Consider the following 19,964-nt stretch of genomic DNA (forward strand, 5'->3'; position numbering starts at 1 on the left):
TTTTTAACTAAAACTCCACACGCAATAATGAAAGTTTATTAATAAACAAAAATGATTTGATACTGACTAAACTAAGGAGTAATCAATATACGGATAGTATTTGTATTGCCCAGCCCACCTTTCCAACTGAAAAATAAAAATGAAGAGAAAGAGAAACAGATGCCGTTTAAAAACCAAATCATAACGTTATGGATCAGCAAGGTGGTATATACATAAAAAAAGGATAATATCAAATGATTAGTTATATATTATCTACCATAATTTTTTTCTTTTTCCTTTTTCTATGCCTTACCCTTTTGTTGTTTAAAAAAAAAAAAGAAATCATATAATCAATGTGGTGTTGGATTTATATATTAAAAAAAAAAAAAAAAAGATGTCAAACAATGAGTTATATATTCCCTTCCTATCTTTTTCTTTTCTTCCTTCCAATTTTTTTTTTTTTTTTTTTTTTTACCTTGAACAACGACGACAGAATCATTTGATTTGAGTAAACCATATTTTTTACCTTGTACGATACCCCAACGAATTCGATTTTCCACATCCAAGTCCCAATTCTTTTCAGGTTCACTCACATAGACAAATGGAAACACACCTCTACAAAGATGAGATTGGCGAGCAGTTTGTTCATCACGAGTAACGACTACAATAGGTTGAGAAGGACGGTACTTGGCCACCAAACGAGCAGTACGACCAGATTTTGAGAGGACGATGATGGCACCAGCATTTTGTTCAGTAGCAGCAGATACAGCAGCACAAGCGACAGTTTCAGTGGTTTCGGTAGGCCAAGGCGTAAGTTGACGCAATTCATTAAAGAGAGGAGGATAACATAAAACCGATTCAGCCAATTCACATGTATTTGCCATGGTCTTGACAGCTTCGACTGGATAACTTCCTTTTGCGGTTTCACCAGACAACATGACCAGATCAGCACCATCAAGAACAGCATTGGCAACATCAGACACTTCAGCACGCGTAGGACGAGGGTTGTAAGTCATGGATTCCAACATTTGAGTAGCACAGGCCACAGGTTTACCTACCAGGTTGCATTTCGCGATCATCATCTTTTGAGCAATAAAGACACGTTCACAAGGAATTTCAATCCCCATATCACCACGCGCAATCATCACGCCATCTGTTTCCGCCAAGATATCATCAAAATTTTGACAGCCTTGATGATTTTCCAATTTGCAAATGATTTTGATGTTTTTCCCTTTATCACCCAATACACGACGGATATCCTTCACATCTTGTCCACGACGAACAAAAGAGGCAAAGATCATGTCCACTCCATTTTCTACACCAAATTGTAAATCTTTCTTGTCCTTGTCAGATAACGCTGGGAGATCCACTTCAGTCTTGGGAAGATTCACACCTTTCTTACTTGCCAATTTACCATCATTCAGAGCCACTACTTTGACATGATCACTTCCTTTTTCCAATACCTTGAATGAGAGTACACCATCATCTACATAAATAATTTTACCAACATCGATCACTTTGGGTAAGTTCTTGTAATCCACATACATAATCTTGTTGTCACATATGTCTGCATATTGATCATCTGTTGAAAAAACAAGTTCGGTTCCTTTGTTGATAGGTAACTCTTCATTATTTCGCATCATACCCGTACGGATTTCTGGTCCTTTTGTATCCAAAGCAATAGCAATCACTTTATCAGGTCGTACTATATATCATGGTTGATAAAAAAAAAAAAAAAAAAAAAAAAAGAAGGAGAGTCGGCATTAGAAAATATGTCTATGTGTGTGTGAGAGGTGTAACAACTTTACATGCACCAGCAGCTCTAGCATTATCCAAAACAGATTTATGATACTACATAATGGAGTTGAGTTTTCCCGAAAATAATACACTTTATTTTTATTTATCTATATTTACCTTATAATCACCATGAGAGAAATTCATTCTAACAATATTCATACCAGCATCAATTAATTCTACTAATTTATCTATATTATTTGTTTTAGGTCCAATAGTACAAATAATAGATGTTTTTCGTTTAGCTGATGGATTCACATCTACATCCATGCCTGCAACCCATTGTTTAGGAAAAAGAATAGGATCTTGACTTTTTTGACTTGACATTGATATAATGTTTATTAAAAAAAGAAAAAAAATAAGAAAAAGAATACAATAATAATAATAAAAATAAAAAAAAAAGATAATGATTTATATCATATATACAAGGGTTTCATTGTTTCTGATTTCCCTTTGGTTTCAAAAAAATCAAAAAGAAAAAAAATCATGATCAAAAGGAAAATGGACCGATCGGTGTTTGATTTTGCCACGTTGTTTAGTGTTTGTTACTTGGTGATACAGAAGGGTTAGGGAAATTTCTTTATGTCAATTTCTTTATTCCCCCCCCCCAAAAATGAGTTACACGAATGACGTTCTTTTTAACATGTTGGATTTTCCCTCAGCCCTATAGTACTTAATGTTGAAAAATAAATTAATTTGATTGGCTAGAAATAAGGGGAAATGGAAATCCGGTGTAGAGGGTTTGGCGTTTTTGCTACCATTTAGAAACGAGCCATTTTTTTTTACGTGGGTAGACATAACTCTATAGATTGCCTTTTCTTTCTTTACCGCTGAGCAACTTCCTAATTTGGAATTCGATTTCATATATAATTTGGCCCTGACCCCCTTTCCGATTTACTTTTTTTTTTTTTTAAACACCTTCTTCTCATTTCTTTTTCTTTTTTTCTTTGTCCTTTTTTTTTTTTTTTTTTTTTTTTTTTTTTACTTTATACTTTTTGGTTGTGCTTTGTTCACGTTCCTTTTATTTTATCTTATTTATAATGTCCAGTCTTCATGTTTGTTTCTCCAATTTGACTGTAAAGTCACAACCTGAAGTAGCTCTTTCTCAAACTTTGTTTGACTTTGGCACAATGAATCATGATCTCATACAAGATCCCAATTCTATTCCTATTCCTCAACAACAGTTACCTTTAAATGCTATTATGGATGATAATTATGGTAAAATATATATAAAATAAAATAAAAACAATAATGCCAAATTAAAATTAAAAAAAAAAATTAAACTTTTTTTTTTTTTGATAGGTTCATCATTTGGTTCTTTCTCTTCAGCGGCTGATTCATTGGTACATGATAATGCTATTGTGATTCCTACTGGTAGTCCTAATTCTACTTTTCAACAAGATTTTTGTTTGATGGATGATCAAGAACAAGATGGATTGGGTTTACTATCAACATCATCTGCCTATGAATCTGATATTTCTTTTTGTTCACCTACCACACCAATGGCCAATATGGTATCACCTTATTGTTTCTCTATGGATGATATGATGTTGATCCCTTCTTCTCCTTGGAATATTTCTTCCCCATCACCATCCTCTTCTTCTTTTTTGGATCCAACTGGTTATTTGGAAAACTCTCAACAACAAGAAATGGTGAAAGAAGAAACAACAACAACAACAAAAAAGAGAAAGCCTGCTGCTCGTCGTCGTGAATATAAATGTCCTCATTGTCCACGTAAGAGCAATCGATCCAACAATATGAAGGAACATATTTTGACTCATGATCCCAATCGACCCAAGAATTTTGCCTGTACTGTATGTACCAAACGTTTTGCCCGTAAACATGATTTGAAACGACATATTCAATCTCATGAACGTAGTATTCAAAAGATGATGATTGCTTGTGGTTTGGCTCCTCCTTCTTCCCTTTAGACTAGATTTTATTTTTTTTTATTTTTTTTTTCAACTTTGTATATTCTGTACATCTCTTTCTCTTTTTTTGGTGCCACTTTTTTTTTGATCTTGTATATACTTATCTTCCTTTTTTTTTTATGACAATTGTACAACTTTCCACCTTTTTTTTTATGTATGTTTGTATTATTTTTATTTCTTCCTATCTTCAATAAATGAACATGTTATATCTTGATGATATTCTTGTTTTTTTTTTAAAAAAAAAAAAACAAATCATACTTCCTTTTTGTTTGACCTTGTTCCACGTGAATCAACATCATATACACAAATGCGGAGACCAAATCAACCCTCATTATGTTACTTTTGACAAACCCTCCATCCTTTTTTACCCGACGACGATCTGACATTTACTTGTTTAGAAGAGGAAAAAAAAAGAATAGGTCAAGATCATGTGGTGTATCATCATCATCGATCCTCTGGTTATTCACCAACTGACAAAAAAAAAAAACCTTAACGTTTCTATTTTGAATCATCTAAATATAAAAATAAAATGAAATATACATATAAAGTGATGTGACAATGAAAGAATCTTTTATTTGATGGATAACAAAAAAAAAGACTAGACTAAAAAGGGAAACAGTCATTCATACTAACAATGCAGAAAAGTATAAATAATAATAATCATCATCAATGGATGAGAAGATCTAAACTAAGCATTCATGGCACGTAAAGTTTTCTGAACTTCAGCACGTCGTTCTTCCAATAAAGATTCCAATTCTCGTTTCTTGTCACGTACATCATCCACAATCCGGTTGAGACGACGTACAGCGTCACGAGCCGCCTCGATATCCCTTTCTTGTTTTCGCACCTTATCTTCAACATCAGCTTGGTCAGTTAATTGACGTAATTTGTAATCATACAATGCTTGAAATTGATCCCGTAGAGGTCTTGATGCAAAGGATTCATAAGATCGATCTTCTTCATTTTCTTCTTGCTTATATTTCTTTTCTTCGGCTTGTTTGACTTGTTCCTTGAGTTCCGCCAATTCCCTTTTCAACATATCTTCTTCATCATATTCGTGTTGTTTTAACGATGAACCCTTGGCGCTGAGAGAGGTACTGGCCACACCAAGTCGATTCACATAACTATCTGCCAATTTCGCACTCTTGTTCTCTTTTTTTTTGTCATCTTGTCGTTCACCCAAATGTGCTGTATATTCACCCGCAAATGCTGTATGGAGATCAGGTGGTAGAGACTTTGGAATGGTTGCTCCTTTGGTTCGTTGATTGAGAATATGATAGAATAACAAGCATTGATCTTGTGTTAATGCATGTGTATGGTTTACATCCACTAATGTCCAGGCGTTCGTCAAATCAGTTCGAGATAATCCAAGTGTACTATAAAAATCCTCCATTTGTCCAACTATACATAGAAGATGACATGAGTATATGATCAAATATATATATATTATACTTACATTTCACTTTGCCGGTATCATTTGCATATTTTGAATAAATATTTTGATAGGTGGTCATATCTTGAGGAGTCATATCCCAACTGAATTCAACAGTAGGAGGAGGAGGAGAAGGTGTATAGCCAGTATATTGAGGTTGTTGTTGGTATCCATATCCAGTAGGTTGAGGTTGTTGTACATAGCCTGTTTGTTGAGCATATAGAGGTTGTTGTTGTTGTTGATAGGATAATAAATGAGACTTGGATGGAGGAATCAACTGAGGAGGAAGACTCATAGGTGTATCCATACCATTAATACAATCAAAAGTCAAATGCATCGCAATACAAAACTCTTCAAAATCCAAATTGCCATCTTTGTCAATATCAGATAGATCCCTATAATAATAATAATAATAATAATTAATAATAACAATAATAATAATTAATAATAATAATGAAAAAAATGAATATCATCTATCATCCGATTATTTTATCTTTCAATTATTACCAGATACGTTCAAGTCGATTAGGTGGTAAGTTGGAACTGAGTAAAACATCTCGAGCAATAGAACCTAAAAAAAAAAAGAAAAAAGAAAAGAGAGAGAGAAAGAGAAAAAAAAAAAGGAGAATCAATGATATTGAGATGGTTTTGTTGTCGTTTATGATGACTATGAACTTGATAGTTCATATTTAATGTTTTACCAGACATATAACCGTTCACTTGACCTCGAGCTTGGAAGATTTCACCATATTTTGCTCTTTCTTCAGCAGTAATGCCACTCATCTTTTAATAAAATAATATAATAAATAGAGAAAAAAAAAAGAAAAAGAAAGAGAAAGAGAAAAAAAAAGAAAAAGAAAGAGAAAGAGAAAAAAAAATCAATATCCAAAATGAAAGTGAGTGCTCGTGATTACAGGCTTCCAGCGCAATCCAGTGGCACTTCGTATTTCACCCCCGACGACAAGAAATAAATTTTGACGAAAAAGGAAACGAGAGTTGGGTTAGCCATTGATCGTTAAATTCCCCAAATTTGTTTGATTATTTACAAAAGGATGCCAGCATATCAAAGTATACATGCACTATCTCAATCAATCCAGAATGGATAGCGCGTAATTATTTCAATGTTTCATCATAATTAAAAAATTTGTAGCCAAAAAAAAAAAAAGAATAATCTACAGTTTACAACTTTATTTATCAAGAAGAATGAATAATATATATAAAGAGGGAAAAGATATGTTTGGAAGATCTAAATAAAAAAAAAAAAAAGAATGAAATGATACATGATGAAGGGGATAATCTATGGTAAAAGAAACTAATAATGCTAAAGAGGGATTATAAAAGAGGGAAGGTACTAATCTTTGGACACCATTTTCTTGGATTTCTTGGTCTTTTTGGAATTGTCTGAATTAGGTGCGTTTTGTTCCAATAATTTTTCTTTGTATGCAATGTGTCGACGAAGTTCATGTAATCTTTTTCGTTTATTCTTACGGAAAGTATTCATTTCACTTTTTCGTTTGTCTTCATTTCGGTAACTACATAAAGAAAAAAAAAAAGAACTTGAGTTTCTGATTTTCCTTTTTTTTTTTTTTTTTTTTTTTTTTTTTTTTTTTTTTTTTTTTTTTTACTTACGGTGCAATTGTTCTAATACTAAGATACTTGTTCAGTTCCTTATCATCAGCCAATAGGATTTCAACAGGAGTCAGGCCAAAATCTTCAGGTTCAGTCTTTGTATACTTGAATCGAGTAGGAAGATCACCACCAATAACATCTTCAAAGTCTAATGCGTAGTAATCATCCACAAGTTTATTATATTCTGCATCCTTTGGTTTGGGTTTCTCTTGTTGGTCATTTTCAAGTGCTCGCTTTTTGCCCTTCTTGTTCTTCTTTGTTTCTTCATACTTTTCACCACCAGGGAGATAATCAGCATCCATCATCAAATCATCCTCACCATATTGTTCATCATCATCGTAGTTGAAATCATCATCATCATCATCCTCAAACACAGGCTTTTCAGTATCATTGGCATCATAGTAACCATCATCAAATATCTTGGCCATTTGTTCATCGTATTTTTCAGGATCAAAATCTTCTTCGAAGTTGATATGTTCCAAACCAGAGATACCAGTCCCAGTGATCTTTTGAATTTCAGCCAAACGGTTATGGATTTCTTTTCGTTTTTCATTCTTTAATCGTTTGAGTTCTTCCGTTTTTTGTTCCTTCAAAAGTTGTTTGGCGGCTTTAAGTCTTTCACGTCGTTCCTTGCGTTTGTTGGTTTTTCGTCGTACAGAATCACCAATATCACGGGCATGAGTTACGATACGAGATCCTTCACTATAAAAAAAGTCATGAGTATACAATCATCAGAATAAATCAGTCACTTACGCTTCTTCATAACGGAAATTATATTTGCTTTCAAATCGATCAACATCATCCAAATATTGTTCATCCACATCCTTGTCCACGTCCACTATTTCATTATAAGTTGGATTTTGTTTGCCTTTCTTGTCCACCCAGCCACGATTCAAGACATAACTATCAAAATAAAAAGTATGAATTGCTTTGTTCTTATTTTTTTTTTTTTTTGGACTTACTCAATCAAGAAAGCATCATCTGCATTCACATTTGGATTTTCCTTGAAATTTTCCCAATCCGCAAAAGCTTTGGATGAAGCTTCATCTTCCTATAAATGATGATATATAAGTTTCTTGTAATATTAGTTTATTAGTTATTTTTTTTTTACCTTTAAATTATTTAATAAGAATTGACGATAATCATCTTCTTCGGCTTCTTTTTCAGATTTGGATTTTTCTCTCTTGACCAAGAATCCATCGTCATCGTCCGAATCTTCCTTATCATCTTGACGTTGATCATTATCGTTGTCAGAATCATTTTGTTGAGCAGCCAACTGGAAAGCCTTTTTCAATTGAGCCTGTTCTTCCACATGAGTCAAATCATTAGATCGATCCTTGTTGTTTTCTTGTTCTTCATCCACATAACCACCATGTTCCAATAATAGTTCTCGTTCATAATCCTTTAAAGTGACCTTCTTATCTTTGGTTTTAGATTTTTGTTGCCATTGCTTTTTGGATGCATCGAATTGTTCAGAAGTGAAGAATTTTTTGTTGGTATCGTAAACAGAAGGATCTTTTGTTTGAATGGCGGCAATGGTGCGTAAGATCTGAGTGTCAATGGCAGGTGTCAAGAGAGCTGCATCTTCGTCTTCTTCTTCATCTGATTCATCTACTGATTCTTCATCAGATTCTTCAGTTTCATCGTCACCTTCTTCTTCAGCAAGTCGTCTATTTTCTTCTTCCACCTCTATTTTTTTTTTTTTTTTGATAAAAAGAAAGAAAAAGGAATAACTTAGTCACGTACTTTCGATTCACCTTTTTTTTTTTTACCTTTTTCATATTCTACAAGAAGAGCAGGTTTGATATAATCTTCTTGATCTTTGTCTCTTTCACGGATTTGTACTTGCACATTATCTTCACTATCAGAACTAACCATGATCTATATATGTATGGTGATAAAGTAATAAAGAAAAAGAAAAAAGTGAGAAAAAAAAAAGACAAAAAAAAAAATTCAAAAAGTGGTTTGTTCAGCCACCCAATCCAACATCATGAAATCCAAACAGCGATGGAATCATCGGATTGAGTGATCCGATTTCCTTAAAAAGAAAAAAAAAGTATCATGGAAACCATCATTCATTATTATTATTATTATTAAACAAAGGAGGGAAAGATTGGAATGAAATGAAAATACCAAAAAAAAAAAAAAAAAAAAAAAAAAAACGTTATTTTTCAATAAGGGATCAACTAGAAAGAAGTAAATAGATTTATCAATCAAGAACGTATATAGTATTCAAGAAGATGTATTTATCAAAGTAGAATGACCATATATAAAAGCAAACCCGATATCAGAAAAGGGGAGAGTATCAGGGATAGTGAGGAGTGGAATATAATAAAAAAAAAGTTTCGATATGTATCTTAGGTAAACCTTCTTGAAACAGTTTTTACTCCCTTTTTTTTATTTATATTGTCGACAATAAAAAGAGAGAGAGAGAAAGAGCCGTGTGGACAAAGTTGGGTACATCAGACAAATATCATAATAAAAAAGCATTAAGAAATAAGTTACTTACAGTATTTTTCTTTAATGACTAAGAAACGATGTATTAAAATAGATATTATATCAAATAATACATTTCAAAGTCAAGGATTTCTTTGATTTGGTTTTATATGGAAGGGTTTGTTTCCTTCTATTTCTTTTTTAATTCAATACCTTCTTAACTAATAAGATGATCAAATCCTACGTATTTGGAAGGATGATATCTTATCATGTTATCCTCTTCTGCATGTATAGTTGGTGGTAACACAAAAAAAAAAAAAAAAACTGTTGACAAGCATTTCCAAAATCCGCCAACTCTCTCTCTCTTTCTCGTTTTCCTCTCCCATTTTTTTTTTTTTTGTAGCCCTTATAGAGTATTCGTTGACCAATGGCGTAAATCTCCTTCTAGTGATGATATTCAAGGTGATAGTATTCTTGATAAAGGGGCATTTTATGTCTGTCCTCTTGGTGCGGGCGTTCTTATCTTTTCCTTATTGGCTTCATTATTATTACCAGCTGCAGAAGTAAAGTTTTCCTCATCAACCTTACTTGGTGTAAAATATATTTCTTTTTGGATGCTCTAATAACTTTACTGTATTGTTGACGCGTATCGTTCACTTCTGTATACTTACTGCAACTCATATTTGTGATACTGTAGACTGGATGCCAACAAACCGACTATTTGACAACAATAGTGATTTTTTTTTTTGCATAACAACAATACCCGATCTATACTGTTTTATCCTTTTGTTATTATCACAAACATACTATTCAACAACATCCGATGTAAATTGACAATACATTAGTAGAACATGTATTTTTGGAATCATCAAGGTTATTATGGTACCCATTCATCAAGAACAATCTGATTTTTATCTAAAAGAGACACGGTTACTGTATGATTGGGATTCAAAGTAGTATTAGCCATCTATATTCACAAGCTTCCAGGTAAAATATACATATATATATATATATGATAATATATGATAACAAGACTTTTTTTTTATGGAATAGAGGGATTGATTATGTTTATCTCGAATCGAGCATCCAATCAAGCAGGAACCAACGTTATTATGTCGATCTGTATTCATAATTTGATCAAAGAGGCAATGATGTATAATGAATTATCATGCAACAAGATGTAGAATAGGTGCATTTATTTTGGGTGGCAATCAACACTGATTAGAATTATAGCTACGAGGAATCATCATATGGGCGAACAGAATAATCAAGATAAACAGGACCGACGTATGGAAACCATTTTTGCCTGAGTTAGTGGCATCATGCTATTGATAGTAATTCATGTGAATAAAAAAAAATATAAAAGTACCAAGTGCAGATAGAAACAGGATGGTTTGTTTACTTTTTTTTTTATTTTTATTTTAGAGCATGTTACCTCACGTCATCAAGGTAGATCAACGTTTTATTTCTTCCTTTTTTTCTTTATTGGGATATTTATAATTGAATCTTTACTGAAATCTGTATGAATTGAATTATCTTTTTATGGGACGGGAATATTCTTTTTCTTTTTTTTTTCTGTACTGCCTTTTTTAGTTAATATTTATAGATGATTATTTTTTTGTTATAATAATATACTTTTTTTCTATTTGTCCATAAATTCATTTTTACAAGGATAATCAAAGAGTCACTTTACTTTAATGATAATGAATCAGGAACGAAAGGGACAAAAGGATGATTGTTTTTTTTTTTTAAATTATGAAAAGGAAAGAGGGGAAAAATATAACCATGATATTCCAATGACATACTTCTGTAGAACATGTGATACAACTGACAAAAGGTTTACATATAAAAAAAAAAAGAGTTTGCATAATAAAATCCAAACAAGGAGAAAAAGTCTTTGGGTATATCCATATTTGGAAACGATTCATCTGATTGGCCAAGTCCCTTTTTTCTTTTAACACTCCTTATTTTAAAAATTTAAAACCGACCGTTTCTTTATTTTTTTCATTTATCTTTTTCTTTCTTTTCCTCCTCTCTTTCTTTCTTTTTTTTTTCGTGTTCGTGCTCTATTATTTATTATTTAAAAAAGGATGACTTTTATGACTTTTATTACACGTCGAACAAAACAATTATCATCTGATTTAAAACGTTCTCAACAACCTATAACATTTAAAAAAGAAATTGGTGATTATTGGTTAGGAAAAACCATTGGACGTGGTGCTTCAGGTATAATAATATATATTATTATTTAAGGAACAATAGAATTTCTCTTTTATTTTTTAATTTTTATTTTTATTTTCCCTTTTTTTATTATTAGGACGTGTTAAATTAGGTATCAACAAATATACAGGTGAAAAAGTGGCTATAAAAATGATTGCACGTAGTCATTTATCATCTTCTTCAACTACCGCCAAATCAGTCCAACGTGAATTAGCCATCCTTCAATTATTACATCATCCTCATTTAGTCGAACTTAAACAAGTACTTCAAGATACTTCATATGTCTATTTTGTTATGGAATATTTACAAGGAGGTGAACTCTTCCACGTTTTGGCTGAAAAGGGAAAACTCAAGGAAAATGATGCTAAATCTCTTTTTTATCAAATGGTCTCGGCTCTTGCATGGTGCCACGCTCATCATATTTGGTAAATAACCGAACATAATAATAATAATATATATTTTTCATTATTATTTTTAATTTTTTTTTTTTTTTTGATAGTCATAGAGATTTGAAACCTGAAAATATACTTTTAGACAAGACAAGAAAACTTATCAAGATTGCTGATTTTGGAATGTCTACTATGAATACAAGCTTAAAAACAAGTTGCGGGTAAAATTATACTTAAACATCCTTTTTGATTCCAAACTTTTTGACTTTTATTTCGTTGTTTTTTTAGATCTCCTCATTATGCTAGTCCTGAAATTGTCAAGGTAGATAAACATCTTCTCTTCTTTTTTTTTTTTTTTTGTTTATTCCTATTGACAAATTGAACTTGATTTTATCAATAGGGAAAATCTTATGATGGCACTTGTGCTGATGTTTGGTCTTTGGGTGTCATTCTATTTGCCTTATTATCTGGTCATCTGCCTTTTGATGATGAACATATGGGTCGCCTCTTGGGAAAAATCAAGTCTGGAAAAAGTCGTCCTTTACCTACTTCTGTATCTAATGATGCTAAACACCTTGTCAAGAAAATGTTAGTGGTGGATCCAAGTAAAAGAATTAAGGCAAGTACTTCCCAAAATAAATAAAAAAAAAGGGGTCATGAAGCAAACGTTTGGGTATTTTTAGACTTTATTTATATACGTTTATATGCATCTATAAAGAGGGGAAAGAAAAAAAAAACAAAAACACCCCACTGCAGATGTGTTGTTTCTGATTGATGTAGTGCAGGTTGAACATACGTTGTTATTAAAATTCATTTTTATTTACTATTTTCTTTTTTTTTTTATATATATAGATGAATGAAATCCTGGGTCATCCATGGTTAGCTTCTATGTCATCACCACATGCTGGTATTCCTCCATCTGATCCTTTGAAACATGGCTTATTGGATGCCCCGGTTATCAATCACTCTTTGGATTTAGAAGGTCGTATCTGGGAAACCCTCAAGGTCTTATGGCGTGATTTGAAACAAGAAGAAATCATCCAAGCATTATCATCTCAAAAGTACATAAAACAAACTCCATCAAAGAAAATAAATATATTGATTTTATTTTTTCTAGGCCCAATTTACAGAAACTTACATTTGTTTTGTTACAACAAAGAACAAAGAGACTGGAACAAGAAGAAGGAAAACATATTGATGGTAAGTAATACTGCTTTTTTGTTTATTATTCTCGGTATTGACTCTTTTTTTTTTCTTATTGTCATGATAATAGAAAACCTTTCCTCTACCACATCATCGGTTCGTCGTCATACATACCCTTTGGAGAATAGTACCGCTCGTTCAGCATTACTAGGAAACAAAAACAGTGCTATGCATAGTCGCCACGGAAGTGATGATGTAGGATCAAGATGCAGCTTAGCCACTCCTTATGATTCTTCCATTTCAAATGTATCTTGTACTCGTACTATTGATATGCCTCCCACTCCAAAGAATGCTACTTTTGATATGGATTTGAATTTGGATTCCTCTTCTGTATCCAACAAGAAACAGATATGGGATCGATGGTAAGTACGAAGGGGTATGCACATGACAACGTGGGTAGAACGATACAAAAAAAAAAAAAAAGAAAGAGGGGGGATTGATTTTGTATGAAATTGTACCTATGCATGACATATTCTAACTCCTTTTATTTCTATATTCTATTTTTATAGCGATCATGCACTAGCAACTGAAAATGGGGATCCATGCATTCAATGTCCTCAGCAACAAGAAAACGTACATTCTTCTCTTGCAGCAACGCCGTCCACTGGACCACGATGGTTTTATCAAGAACAACAATTAACTTCAGCTCAAATATGTACTCATCAGCATATCGGTGCATCAAACCAACAACAACAGCAACATCATCGCCGATCTTCCACGCCTCCTTTATCTCTGAATGCTAGTAACGTTTGTTTAGCCTCCCTTCATGTAAAAGGTAAAATTACGCAGCAATCAGTTACATCTTTGGATTCAGCAAAAAGACTATCAACAACATATAATTTGATGGAACAATTGAATCGCCAACAGTCTTTTGCAACCACTGATCATTCTCGTTCTTCTCGTTCTCTCTCCTCGGTGTTTCAATCCTGGTGGCCTTCTAACAACCATACCACAACAACCACTATCACTACTGATGCACCAACAAATATCACTACAGCTTCTGATTCTTCCACTTTTGCCTTTTCAAATTGGTGGTCAAAAACATTGGATTATGTTCTTCCTCCCTGGTTCAAGAAACAGCCAAAGGTAAGGAAAAAAAAAAAAAAAAAAAAACTGATGATCTTGTTTATTAGTTGGTTAGTTTTGATTACCATGGAAAACATGAATGTGAAGTAGCTGGCAAGATTCATCAAGTTCTTAAGGAACAATTTCATGGAAAATTACGTGGTCATATCTACCCCAATCAACAAATTGTATGGAACGGCACATTAAAACTTGAATCCTCTGCTGCTGATGACACTTCATTATCAAGGTTATGGTTTCTTTGTCATATGGTACATCAACATGGGCGTCATTTCAAGGTGAACTTTATTTACTTACAAGGTAAAATACTTGCAACTAAAATATATGAGATGATGACTCATTTTTTTTTTCCTTTTTCCAATAGGAGATATCACACTATGGAATCAGGCTACCCAACAACTTATCTCGAAATTGACACAGTATGAGCATGAAGCAAACAACGTGATGGCGGCAAATGGATGGTGATTGATCTACCAAACTCATTTTATATATTCTTATACTTATTCTTCTACTTTTTATTCTCCCCCTTTTTCCTATTATTATTTATTTCATTTTACTTTATGGAAACATACATAATAGTATTATACCCTTTTTTTTCACTTACCTCTTACTCTCTATTTATTGCATATTAATTAGTTTATCCGTCTTCATTGATACCCTTCATACAAATTCGGTCTTATGTTTTATTATAATACTTATATACAAAGAATATAAAATTCCTATATACACTAAAACGAATAATTTTCTTTTCACAATCCACTAATAAAATACAAGTCATTAATAATCCCTATATTACTTCAAAAGTATATGATCATAAAATCACTGGTTCGTCATAAAATTTTGATTTTTCTTCCTATCCAATGTCGTTCGAGGAGATGGATTCGATATATAATCTGAAGAAATATAGTACACTCTTTGAATGAACGATGATCATTTTACTTTGATGGTTTTATGATAGCTTTTAATGAGGAGTATTGTATTATAGATGTAAAACCCAAAGCATCAATAGGAAGATAGTGTACTGGTTTTGAAGCAAATCTAATACTGTATCAGTGACAGAAAAAAAAAAAGGAATGATATACATCCAATGATATTATGGATCATGTTGAGCAGTAATCCAAAACCATAAAGAAAAAAAAAAAGGAGGAAGAATTCATTTATTCCTAGTAGAATATTTCATCAATATCATTATCATATGGCTACTGTCATTATCAAAAGATCATTCCATTCTTGGACATATCTTGAAGTAATAGATGTACTAGTTGATTGACCTACTTTGGATCAAAAGGATGTTGCTATGATCTGGTTCTGCGGTATTTCAAAAACATCGATAAAATCTAATTGCTGAATATTGCTGCAGTCTTCTTTTTTTTTTTTTTTTGTTCCTTTATGGACTATTTCTTTTCTTTTTTTTTTTTTTTTTATTGAGGTGTCATGAAATTGTACATACTCACAGGTCAACACGATATTATACCAGTTGAAGTGAGTGAACATGAAACTATTCAGCGTATCAATCATCTGGTAGCCGATCGTTTCTGTCTCTTATACAATGGCCAGACCTTAGATTGTCACCGAACCATATCCAGTTACAATATGCCAAACGAAACAATTTTGCAGCTTGATATCCCTCGCCCTACTCAATTCCAATTATACATACGCGTTTACGGTGGATCAACAATGGTGATCAATGTTATGCCTAACAACACCCTTGCCAGTATCAAACAATGTCTTCAACAAATCGAAGCCCGTCTTTTTACCCAGCACCAACGCTTATTCTTCATGGGCGAACTTCTCCAGGATGATCAACGGTCTTTACAGTCGTATGGAATCAAGTGCGATTCTTTGATTGATCTCGGTTATGTTGAACCTGCTCCTGGTCTGTTTGTGACTGGACTCCAACAGCAACAACAACAACAGCAACAACAGCAACAACAACAACAGCAACAACAACAACAGCAACAACAACAACAGCAACAACAGCAACAGCAACAACAACAACAACAGCAACAACAACAACAACAGCAACAACAACAACAACAGCAACAACAACAACAACAGCAACAGCAGCAACAACAATACCGGCAACAGATACAACAGGAACAGATACAACAACAGCAACAACATCAGCAACGACAACAACAACAACAACAGCAGCAGCAGCAGCAACAGAAGAAACATCATCAGCAACTTGCCACCAACAATCCCACTACGACCGTAATCACTACCCGTACCGATGTCACTGCTTCACAGTCTAAAGAGATCGATACCAATCTCGAGAACCAACTTCGACTTTATTTAGAGCGACAAAGGCGATCAGTTCCTGGATCAACGACGATTTCATCAGCTCCAAAGAATCCAGAACCAATGAATAATAAACATGCACAACAACTCAAGAACAGTTATTCGACCACACCACTACAACCACAACCACCACAGAAGAAATCAAAAATCGAACCAAAGAAAATCACACCAGAAGCAATCGCGGCAGTAGAACAACAAAAGGTCATTAGTAATATTCTTATTCATGTACGAATGCATTCAGATATTATCATCAAAATCGCTATCAATCCAAACGATACCGTCGAACATTTCAAGAATAAAATTTTCAAACACACTAATATCCGACCTTCATCCCAACGATTGACATTCTGTGGCTCTAGTCTCGAAGACGACATGACTATTCGTGATTATTGTATGCGTGATGGTAGTCGAGTAGATTTATTTGCAAGACCACCAAGATCATCAGTGAAAAGGGAATCGACTCCTTTACATACTTCGCCGACAACAACAACAACAACGACAGTGACGGATCTCTTACCTGTGAAACTGGAGAAAACAACTGCACAAGAAACAGCCCCAAGTGAAAAGAAGAAGACGCACAACTTCCTTGGTGTTATTGACCTTCTCTCATCGGATGAAGAGGAACCAAATGAAAAACAAAACCAACAAAACGAAACACAAGATTCATCTTCTAGTCAACATACCAGCAATACTTCTTTTTACAGCATGGAAGATTCTCAGGACAAGCAAATCAAGTCAACAAAATCCAGGTTGTTAAATATTCGACAGACAAATGGTAAGATCACACATATTATTATGGATCACTCTCCTACGACAACAGTGGCAGATGTAAGAAAACTATTTGGAGAATATGGTCTTCCTACAGATCCGCAGGTGAAAATCGAATTTGGTGGTACCTATTTCCAAGATGATTTTGTACTGGATGATTATTTTTTGGATGATAATTCTATATTGACTTCAATAATAGAATAATTTTAGATAAGATATTCCTTTTTTTTTTTTTTTTTTTTACCTCCATAATAAAACCAACATTGTAGATTCCCTTTTTATCAATTTCTTTTGATCATCTTATTTTTTTTTTTTTTACTTTGTGTGTAACTCTTGGCTGAGTTACTTGGATATTCATGTGGATTATTATTTATTTCTTCCTTTTTTTCATTGCCATCTATTAGAATAAATGAACAAGTTATTACAAGGTTCACCTTTAAAATCATTAGGCAATACTAGTGTAGGGAAAAGTAAAGTAAGAAAAAAAAAAAAAGAACAAAAGAAAAAAAAGAATAGATGGATTGATATTACTTTACTAGTCCGGCAACACAAACAGGAGCCTCTTGTACCTATCCTTTGGTCAAAACAAACACGATTGGATGTCTACATGCATTATCAGTTTGGACAATTAGAACTAGTATTGACAAAATGGGATCGAATGAGATTTTGGGAACTTGAACATGATCCTTTAACCAAGGTAAGTAAAACTTTTTTTTTGATGAGCAACACTTATATTTTTCATATTAAAAAAAAAAAAAAGAAACTAGGTGATCAAGCTGATGCTATTGTGAACAAAATTCAATCTTCTTGGATTAATTATGATATGAAGGACGAAGCTACTATTCAAGTAAGCCCAAAAAAAAGAATCATTCATCGTATGACTTCTAACATTTTGATTCAAGGAATATATATCAAGATCACAAATGAAGATATTATACCCAAGAGCCATGCAATTCACCCAACTGGATGTCATTCTTGGTCCACAAGAAGATGAAAATGCAAGCAATATTCAATGTAAGTGATCAAATACAATATATTAAAACGATCATTCACTCTATGTAATATCTAGTACATTATCATAGGATGGCCTTACTTGGTCAAGCCTTAGCAACTTGTGATAGTATTTTAACTTCCTTACAACATCCTAAGCGATTACCACTTGCTCATTTAATGGCCTATCTTTACGTAAGCCTCTATCAATGTATATATAGTAGAATTTTAACATGATTATTTATTATCTTTTGTTAGCAATGCCTGAATATTCAACATCAACCGAATTTTGTAGAATACAGAACAAGAATAGAACAAAGATTTGATGAAATCAAAAATACACCCGAATCAACAATGAATCAGGATGAACTTGAATGGTAAATAAGATAATAATAAAAAAAAAAGAACGGAAACGTCTCAATTAGGAAAAAAAAAGTGTATGAAGAATGACCTTTTCTTTTATGTGTAGGATGGCTGGTATTGCCAAGGATATTCAAAATCATATTTTATGCAATTCAACCAAAGATCAACAACATCAAATTTTACGTGCTTGTTCTTGTGTCTTTGATATCATGAAACAAAGTACTGCTTCTGCTTTACCTGTTAATTCCACTGATGGAAATTAGTTTTTTTATACCTTTTCAGTTTTTTACAAATAAACAAAATCATCACTGAACCAATCATCTATATATATTATTTACGTAGAATATCTTTCTTTTCCTCTTTTTTTTTTTTTTTAATTTCAAAATCATGCCTCCTCATTTTGAATCTTTAGATCATCAAGAATCCGATGTATATTCACTTCGTCATCTAATTCAAGAAATTCATCGAGTCCTTCAAAACAATCCAATGGATCCATCATTGATCTTGACACTTTTTGACAAGTATCATGCGGATGATTGGAAGCCATATGCCTTGTTTGATCCTACCCAACCCTATACTAGAAACCTAGTCGATGATGGAAATGGTAAATTCAATATCATGATCCTGGCATGGACCGAAGGTCAATACAGGTAATAAAAAAAAAAAAAAAGAGGATGAATGAATTTTTTTTTGATCCTTTCTATGATGTTAGTCCTATCCATAATCATTCCGGATCTCATTGCATTATGAAGATCTTGGAAGGTCATTTGCAAGAATCCTTATATGATTGGCCAGAGAAGGATGGACAGCCATTGACTTTGTTACAGCAAACTCTTCTTTTACCAAATCAAACAACCTATGTTCATGGTAAAAAAAAAAAAAAAAAAATCAAAATATCCAAACTGATTTTTTTTTTTTTTTTTGAATGGAGATAACATTGGATTACATCGTATCACTAATCCCAATCCAAATCGAGGTGCTGTTTCTTTACATTTGTACACACCTCCGTATCAGACATGTACTACCTTTCAAGAACGTACAGGCCAAGCTGTTCAAAGCGGTATCTGTACTTTTCATTCCATCCACGGCAAGCCAACTAGTTTCTAATACAATAAACTGTATTGTGTGAATTTAATGATGAGTGATGATCTCTTGCTATTTTTTTATTTTATTTTATTTTACATTCTAAGCTGACTTTATTTTGGTAAGGATGGTGATGATTTGCTAAACTCACCCCCTTTTTTATGCATCATTTTGGTTCTATTGGTCCGACATGTTTAGTCTGAACATCATGATACTTTTCTTTCAATAGTAGATATGATTTATTATTAGATGATACCTTACAATGAACTGTATGGGATTGTCTCATGCATTGAGTTATATTTAAAAAAAATCATTCTATTTTTTTTCACTTGATAATATTTATATAGTTTTGTACATTCGATA

General features: G+C 32.8%; 9 protein-coding genes across 9 annotated transcripts; 6 read left to right on the forward strand and 3 right to left on the reverse strand.

The window, feature by feature from the left end:
• BX664DRAFT_336196 (pyruvate kinase) lies at positions 1-2,216 on the reverse strand. Its single transcript, XM_051546048.1, has 4 exons — positions 1,894-2,216; positions 1,788-1,830; positions 455-1,684; positions 1-127 (listed from the first exon to the last, which is right to left on the reverse strand). The coding sequence occupies exons 1-4, from the start codon at positions 2,098-2,100 to the stop codon at positions 72-74; spliced, it is 1,536 nt and encodes a 511-aa protein (XP_051399240.1). The 5' UTR covers positions 2,101-2,216; the 3' UTR covers positions 1-71.
• Positions 2,217-2,756: 540 nt separating this feature from the next.
• On the forward strand, positions 2,757-3,909 carry BX664DRAFT_386979 (uncharacterized protein). Its single transcript, XM_051549354.1, has 2 exons — positions 2,757-2,991; positions 3,076-3,909. Exons 1-2 carry the CDS (start codon positions 2,814-2,816, stop codon positions 3,702-3,704), a joined length of 807 nt encoding a protein of 268 aa, XP_051399241.1. The 5' UTR covers positions 2,757-2,813; the 3' UTR covers positions 3,705-3,909.
• Positions 3,910-4,252: 343 nt separating this feature from the next.
• Positions 4,253-5,955, reverse strand: BX664DRAFT_336200 (cytoskeletal-regulatory complex EF hand-domain-containing protein). The gene is made up of 4 exons (XM_051546049.1): positions 5,838-5,955; positions 5,644-5,707; positions 5,161-5,531; positions 4,253-5,105 (listed from the first exon to the last, which is right to left on the reverse strand). Exons 1-4 carry the CDS (start codon positions 5,917-5,919, stop codon positions 4,393-4,395), a joined length of 1,230 nt encoding a protein of 409 aa, XP_051399242.1. The 5' UTR covers positions 5,920-5,955; the 3' UTR covers positions 4,253-4,392.
• Positions 5,956-6,756: 801 nt separating this feature from the next.
• Positions 6,757-8,634, reverse strand: BX664DRAFT_374621 (KRI1-like family C-terminal-domain-containing protein; the record flags this gene model as incomplete). Its single annotated transcript, XM_051548700.1, has 5 exons — positions 6,757-7,467; positions 7,519-7,668; positions 7,728-7,816; positions 7,877-8,454; positions 8,538-8,634. Coding segments are annotated over 5 exons (1,620 nt in total), but the record flags the coding sequence as incomplete, so codon positions are not given.
• A 481-nt stretch (positions 8,635-9,115) lies between these two features.
• BX664DRAFT_315769 (uncharacterized protein) lies at positions 9,116-10,385 on the forward strand (the record flags this gene model as incomplete). The annotated part of the gene is made up of 4 exons (XM_051542690.1): positions 9,116-9,126; positions 9,605-9,764; positions 10,075-10,136; positions 10,235-10,385. 4 exons carry the CDS (start codon positions 9,116-9,118, stop codon positions 10,383-10,385), a joined length of 384 nt encoding a protein of 127 aa, XP_051399244.1.
• Positions 10,386-11,300: 915 nt separating this feature from the next.
• Positions 11,301-14,561, forward strand: BX664DRAFT_265586 (kinase-like domain-containing protein; the record flags this gene model as incomplete). The annotated part of the gene is made up of 11 exons (XM_051540863.1): positions 11,301-11,427; positions 11,519-11,846; positions 11,921-12,031; positions 12,099-12,132; positions 12,211-12,433; positions 12,567-12,568; positions 12,663-12,871; positions 12,928-12,952; positions 13,710-14,099; positions 14,147-14,396; positions 14,461-14,561. 11 exons carry the CDS (start codon positions 11,301-11,303, stop codon positions 14,559-14,561), a joined length of 1,800 nt encoding a protein of 599 aa, XP_051399245.1.
• A 673-nt stretch (positions 14,562-15,234) lies between these two features.
• On the forward strand, positions 15,235-17,405 carry BX664DRAFT_386982 (uncharacterized protein). The gene is made up of 4 exons (XM_051549355.1): positions 15,235-15,342; positions 15,385-15,409; positions 15,553-15,972; positions 16,354-17,405. The coding sequence occupies exons 1-4, from the start codon at positions 15,292-15,294 to the stop codon at positions 17,367-17,369; spliced, it is 1,512 nt and encodes a 503-aa protein (XP_051399246.1). The 5' UTR covers positions 15,235-15,291; the 3' UTR covers positions 17,370-17,405.
• A 169-nt stretch (positions 17,406-17,574) lies between these two features.
• BX664DRAFT_315772 (uncharacterized protein) lies at positions 17,575-18,781 on the forward strand (the record flags this gene model as incomplete). Its single annotated transcript, XM_051542691.1, has 7 exons — positions 17,575-17,635; positions 17,705-17,862; positions 17,926-18,012; positions 18,068-18,179; positions 18,235-18,350; positions 18,414-18,532; positions 18,625-18,781. The coding sequence occupies 7 exons, from the start codon at positions 17,575-17,577 to the stop codon at positions 18,779-18,781; spliced, it is 810 nt and encodes a 269-aa protein (XP_051399247.1).
• On the forward strand, positions 18,413-19,682 carry BX664DRAFT_160860 (RmlC-like cupin domain-containing protein). The gene is made up of 4 exons (XM_051539938.1): positions 18,413-18,532; positions 18,625-19,168; positions 19,231-19,385; positions 19,450-19,682. Exons 2-4 carry the CDS (start codon positions 18,906-18,908, stop codon positions 19,623-19,625), a joined length of 594 nt encoding a protein of 197 aa, XP_051399248.1. The 5' UTR covers positions 18,413-18,532; positions 18,625-18,905; the 3' UTR covers positions 19,626-19,682.
• The last annotated feature ends 282 nt before the right edge of the window (positions 19,683-19,964 follow it).

Source organism: Halteromyces radiatus, assembly GCF_025201355.1.
Source record: "Halteromyces radiatus strain CBS 162.75 chromosome Unknown BX664scaffold_5, whole genome shotgun sequence".
Lineage (NCBI taxonomy): Eukaryota > Fungi > Mucoromycota > Mucoromycetes > Mucorales > Cunninghamellaceae > Halteromyces > Halteromyces radiatus.